This window comes from Gavialis gangeticus, unplaced genomic scaffold, assembly GCF_001723915.1.
Source record: "Gavialis gangeticus isolate Ggan-Ray unplaced genomic scaffold, GavGan_comp1, whole genome shotgun sequence".
Classification (NCBI taxonomy): domain Eukaryota; kingdom Metazoa; phylum Chordata; order Crocodylia; family Gavialidae; genus Gavialis; species Gavialis gangeticus.
In genome coordinates, this window is record NW_017729031.1 from 89413606 (window position 1) to 89420329 (window position 6724).

Sequence of the window (6724 nt, forward strand, 5' to 3'; positions counted from 1 at the left end):
GTAATGCATTGCATTTGAAAGCTTGTCTAAGTCTCCCCCAGCCATGCAGTTGGTCCAATAAAAGATGTCACCCACAACAATCCTTGCCAGTCATGTAATTCCTGAACCACCATGGCTACAACATTGCTTCAATGGTACCAAAATATGTGAAACTTTGATAATTCGTGGTCATCTCCATTTTACAAGAAGCAAGGCATTTCATTTGGAAAAGCGCCACATACAGGATTACCCCTATGTCCTGTTTAACTGGCATGCTCTTCTTCCCACTATCTCCACCACATTCTGTCCATGGCTGAGTATGGGTTGGGCTTGTGCGTTAAAAGAATGTAAAGAATACTTTGAAAGCTCTTGATTTCGTCCACTATACAGTGGATTAGATTCTAACTTGAAGACTTTCATAACCACTGTGCATTGTTAACCAGGATTCTCATCTGCCACATGATTTCATTTGGGCTAGTTAGCCAAGTAGTTTACTCCACTGTATTATTTTATAGAAGGGTGAAATGATGACTAGTCCATTTTGTTTGCCAACAAATGCAGTGCTAATTGAATTGCCATTTTATGTTCTTCCTGAATGTCTCAGCAACCTGAGAAACGGTCATTGATTCAGGAGCATTTGAACTATTGACATTTGGATCAAAATTGAAGCTAAGCCTATTTGTAGTAGATACTTATTTAGAGTTGGACATACCTTGTGGGATGCCTAAGGGGAAGACAATGCAGAAATTAACTTAGATAGCCACTAGGTGCCACCATTTCACTTCTTAAATACAACTAAATATGTTTATCATAAGTAAGAATCTTGGTCCTTAACGTATTGGTTGTAAGTGTAAAGGTTTAAATCTTTAATTACATGAACATACTTTACAATGATTGTATATACACTAACATGGCTTCTACCAGATATCACTTTGATTCTTGAAATCATTTAATAATTCTGTAAACATTAATAAGGAAATGATAAATAGGATTACCCAAGGGATTGATTGGATTTGTGTTGGTTTTAATGTTTCCCGTTAAAAGCTGAATTGGAGCTAAGATTTTGAATGAGACTAAGTACTGCTGAGATGTCAAGCTGTTTCACTGAGAATGAAAAGAGATTTTTGCCAATTGATCTCATGATATTTCTGTTCTATCGCACACTTCTGAACTGGATATAGAAACATGTCTCTTTCCACTTAGAATTCCAGTCTTTGAACAATTTTCTGTTGTGGTGAGGATAATTCAACCATGTTCTTTAAATTTAGAAGTGGATGGTAGTTTAAATTTGAAGTTATATTTTAAAGGCACACTTAATTGAATGTATGGATAACTAAAGATCCAAGTGATTATTTGGAAAGATTTTTTTAAAATATGGTCCAGAATCTTTGCTAGCCAGTTAACAGTTTCTGTAGGCACAGTTTGAAGGGTTTGGATTTCAAATAAGAATAAGAAAGGAGAGGCCACAGGCACAGAACACCTTACCTTATACCAGTGTTTCTATAATAGCTGTCAATATATTGTGCGCGGTCCATGAGACACTTCATAAGCTGTTGCATAGTACTGTACTTCTAATAGCTTATCTTTACAATACCTCATAAGGTGAGAATTTTTTGCTACCATTGTTTTACAGAAGGAGAAACGTGAGGAAAGTTTTCGCCAAATAAGTGGTGGTGGTGGTCACTTTTAACTTGCTAAAGCAGAACTTCCTTTTAGCTGTCTGATAAATGCTGCCTATGTATCTAAACTAATGCCCAGCTAGAATAGTGTGCATAATGCATATGCAATCCATCTTACTACAGTGTAAATCTATGGTCTTACCTACTGGCATTGTCTCCTATAGGAAGGCTGAAGTTGCTCTGGTTATAGTCTCATAATTCAAGCAGTAGAAGTGCAGAGTTCAAGGTTCAAAGTTTCCTTGTTCACTCCTACTGAGGACCTGTGCATGAGGTCACTGTGTGTAGTATCTTTTATCATTAACTGAGGGACTCAACTAATTTGTTCAGGCTAACCCATGTACAGGCATTAGACTGCAGGATCAATTTAGAGTTTTGCTTTAAGAAACTCTTAGTCGCTACTGGTGAGCAATTACTCCTCTGTGAAATCCTACTAAAGCTAGGGGCACACAGCATGGTCAATTGGTTCCAATGCTAACTCAGAATGCAGGAACAAAATGATTCTTTCAGACTCAATTAATCTTTAAGACAAATGAGCTTATTTTCAAATGAGGCTTTAGGACTAGTAAAATCTTGACTTGACTTAACCCTGATAGAGGTTTGCAATAAAGCATGTGGTGGTAATACTTCCCAACACACATGAATGTAATATTCAGAATTTTATTTTTAGAGAAAATATCAGGGATCAGATCAATGGCGTGGCCAATAGCAGTACTGGCAAGGTAATCAGACCGGAAATACAAGACAGGAGCAAAGGAACAGATTCTTCCACTTTTGCCCTCTGCAAGTAGTGTCTTTCTACACAAGTAGTTCCAAGGGAAACCTTGAAAATTTTGCCAAATAAGTCATTCAGTATAAGTGAAGGTGGTGGGATCAGGCCCATAATGTCAGTAGTTAGAGCTGTTACTTTGCTGTATAATGATTTTCCTTCTTTTTCTTTCTAGTGGTACATGAATGGGAGTAAATATTTCTTAGATCTATGGAATGTCATGGATACACTTGGCATTTTTTACTTCATTGCAGGAATGGTGTTCAGGTGAGTAGTATCTATTTAACAGCATGTTTCCTGGATTTGCCTCCATTCTAGGCACGCTAGCACAGCTTGTTAATGGATTTGGAAAGAACGGGTGCAACCTCAGCTGAACTTGCTGATGAACTCCTCTTATTCTGTAATGGAAAAGAAGGTTATGGATTTTTGGCTTCAAGGTAAAAAGACTGGTTAGCAGAAAGACTTGCAGCCTGAGGAGGATTTGTGATGACAAACTTTTCTCTTGATGGGTAATGATGCAATGGAAAGCAGTTTGACTTCATAGTTGTTGGACTCTCAAAGTTCAGTAAATCCAGTTCTCTGCTAAAAGAAGTTTGTTTCCTAGAACTTGGGCCTCTTACAGGCCAGGAGCACACTATTGTAGGGGATATAGCAGTCAGAAATGTGTGTGTGGCTTGCCAGCATTTTGAATCAATTGAACCCTGTTAACCTTGAAAATTTCTCACAAAGCACTGTGCACACTTGTCAAATCTGTAATGGAAAAAAGGGTGGGTTGTGACTATCTTTTTGGAACAACTGGTTTCTCAGATTGACATGGGAGTGGCTAAGGATGGTTTAGATTTCTTTTCAAACTTTTTGCATGGCTCCTGTGTTTAGACCTGATTCATCAACACTTATTTTAACCCCTAATTTAAAAAAATGAATTGTTTTGAAAAGGCTCTGTTACTTTGGCCTTCCCTAATGTGTTGCCTTCAAGCACTGGTTGGGTTGTTCCAGCTCTAGTTCCAGGCTTTGCTAGACCCCTGGAGTTCTTATCCTGAGGCTGAACTCTCTGTGTAATGTGTTTTGGGTTCAAAAATCTTCCAGCTGACCATCATGAGGTCCATGAGACTTACAGAACCCAAAAGAGCCAAACTCTGCTCTGAGTCTTACCACTGCCTTGGATTTGACATCATTGGATTTACCCTGGTGTAACTGAGATCAGTTTGGCTTGATGCATACTTTAACATGCTTAGTGGAAACATATTTCATACTGAGACCACAATAAGACCAGTGGTAGTAGCAGTGGAGGTAATCCTGAGGATATACACAATTTAATTAAGCAGAACAGAAGGCTTATGCTAATGGACTGAGGTCTTCTAAGGTTTTAGTGAGGAAGATTGTTGCCCCTGGCTTCTGATAGTTTAGGACTTGCCTCTTCTGTAAATTCAAACTGCTAATTGGATTAAAAAAGGAACAAACAGGAGACCCTTGCCATTTGCGGGGGATCCATTCTGGAAATCCCTGCAAATGCTGAAATTCATGAATATTAACAGGGCCCCCCACCAGACCCCACAGCTCCCATGAGAAGCTGGAAGTGCGGGGCTCCCCTGTAGCGCCTGGGGACCAACTGCAGCTGCTTCCAGGGGAGAAGATGCCACCGCCACTGCTGCCTCCCTCCCCCTCTGCCTGCCCAGCTCTGCTCTCTGCTCCGCTCTCCCCAGCTCTGCCCTTCCCCGCCCCACGCAGCACTTCGTGCCTGCTTACTTAGAGGCAGGAGCCCGGTGCAGTGCCAGACGGAGCCGTGGTGGTGCTTGCCCCGACCCACCCCATTGGTGCAGTGCACCACAAATATTCAAATTTGCGAAAAGGGGATTTGCAAATAGCAAGGGTTTCCAGTATACCTGAACAAATTTTCCTTTGATTTTGCAAAACCCTAAACTTGCTAGAAAGCTTATATGGCTCAGAGTGAGGTTCCATTGTATGTTACATTTATGGTTTGGGATTTTGTTTTGCAAAATCTAGGCTGAATTTCATCAGTCCTTGTCTGATTGTAGTCTATGCTGTTGCTTCATCAGTTCTGACTTCCTTAATTTTCCAGATATCCAGTAAAGTTTACCTTTAATTGCATGGCTGGGATTGGTAACAGGGCATAACAGATTTTACTACTCAGGGGTTGTGAATTTGGCTCTGCTAGTTAGTGATTGTTAATTATTGTTGATTGGTAGTGACTTCTGGTGTGTGAACTGAATTGTGGCCTGATCAAACTCTGACTGAAGTCAAGGGAAGGAGTCACTGGTTTCAGTGGGATTTGGACTAAGTCATTGGTGGTGCTAGCCCAGTTGCTAATGGGTGATTGTTCTCTTCATAAAAAATCACAATTAGCATTATTTTGTATCTTTGCTTTAAAAGAAAAAAAAGGCGCCAAATAAAAATGAAAACTAACGATCCAAAGCCAAGTTCAGATGTTTGTTACAGATGATAGCAGAATGGTTTGCAGTGAAAGGGTCTGCTTGTTCTTTATCCAAGGTTTTGCCTAGTTTCTAGTTTTTCAGTTTAGCTAATCCAGACTGTTCCCATTGTATGTGGTGTTTTGACAAGATGGCTGCATCTCATGCAGACTCTATAAACTCACTATTTTACAGAGGCTAAATTCTGTATATGCACTGGTAAGTTAAGCATTATAAAGCCATGGTAACACATTGCACAGTGTACTTAGAATGTTAATTTGGAGGGGAGGGTGGGGGGAATGAAAGAAATGAGTTCCCTACAGCATTTGCTGTTATACTTTTACTAAGAGAACAGACGGATAGACTGTCACCTTTTTTATTATAACACACAAATGAGTAAACCATAGATTAGCTACTTCCTACTTGATGCTTTAGATTACTTTAGTGTATTTTTGGTAATACCTCTGGACATTTTAGCTAATGTTTCACTACTTTTTTCTTCTTCTTCTGCAGGCTCCACTCCTCCAATGAAAGCTCGTTGTATTCTGGAAAAGTCATTTTTTGCCTGGACTACATAATTTTTACTCTAAGACTGGTGCACATTTTCACAGTTAGTAGGAATCTGGGACCAAAAATTATTATGCTGCAGAGGATGGTAAGATGCTGGTAATCATTCCAGCTACTCTCTGTGATGACAGGAGTATCTTCATGGAATGAAATTCACCCATTATATTGATGACAGGAGCAAGTTCCTCACTTCTCTGAAATCTTCAAGTAGGGATTAATTGAAATTTAAATGGGACATAATTAGTGTAGGGCGCTGTGTTGGCCATTTTCATGAGTGTCAATTTCTCTCTGAATGAAAATCAGACTTACAAGCCACAAAGAGCTGTAACGTCTTACTATGTCAGATTATCTCAAATGCTGTAGAGCTGAATTTGGTAGTCATCATGACTCACCTAGACATTCCATATTGAAGTTGGTTGGGGAAAAAATATCACAGTGGGAAAAAGGAATAGTCCAAAAGCTTTTGAAGTGATACATTTACTAAGGACTACTTGTGGGGAACTTGACTACTAGGGCTGTGCAAAATTTTGCCTGGTGTTTCATTTCAAAGCAGTTTTGTTACATTTTGAGCTCAAAACAGTGAAATTGAAATGAAACAAAAGCCTTTGAAGCAGATTTGAAATAAAACAAGGGCACCTGAAACATTTCAAAAGCAGGCTTACTTGGCTTCAGTGCTGGTCCCAGCTGGCAGCACCAGCTTCCTGTCATCCAGCAAGCAGATTGGGGGCTTGCCCACACCCCCAGGAGGGCTGTAGGGGCTGTGCCAGACTGCTCCTGGGGGTGCTGGCCCCCATCTTCCTGCTGGATTACAGGAGGCTGGTGCTGCTGCCTGGGGCCAGCGGCAGCCAGGGCTGTCCCATGGCAGGGGGCAAATCAGGGCAACCACCCCAGGTCCTGAACTTTGGGGGGCCCCACGGAGCTGGGTGGAGTGGCCATGGTGCATCTCACCACTCGTTATCCCCCTTCACCCCGCTGCTGGTGCCGCTAGCAATGGTGACGGCAGCTTCTTCGCATGCAGAGCGCATGGGATCGGGGCAGGGACAGGTCCCTGCACAAGCTGAATTGCCTCAGGCTGCACACCAGAGCTGACCTGAGGAGGGTGTGGGGCCTGGGACAAATCAGCTCATGTGGGGACCTGCCCCCACGCCAATCCCATGCACTCTGAATGCGAAGAAGCTGCTGCTCCCTGTCCCCGACGGGCCTTCGTAGATCCCTACTAGTAGTTTAGCTCCCCGTTCTGGTGACCCCCCTCTTCACCGAGCATTGGTGTTACTGCATTTTGGTTGTATTCCCCGCTTCGCCAA

The 6724-nt window shown here is 41.6% G+C and overlaps 1 protein-coding gene across 1 annotated transcript in view; it reads left to right on the forward strand.

Annotated features, from left to right (window-relative positions):
- TRPM8 (transient receptor potential cation channel subfamily M member 8) overlaps positions 1 to 6724 on the forward strand; it is a 180221-nt gene that overhangs the window by 116185 nt on the left and 57312 nt on the right. The window contains exons 17-18 of the mRNA XM_019523359.1: positions 2600 to 2691; positions 5367 to 5508. Of these exons, the coding sequence (XP_019378904.1) occupies positions 2600 to 2691; positions 5367 to 5508 (234 nt within the window). The remainder of the gene's footprint in view (positions 1 to 2599; positions 2692 to 5366; positions 5509 to 6724) is intronic.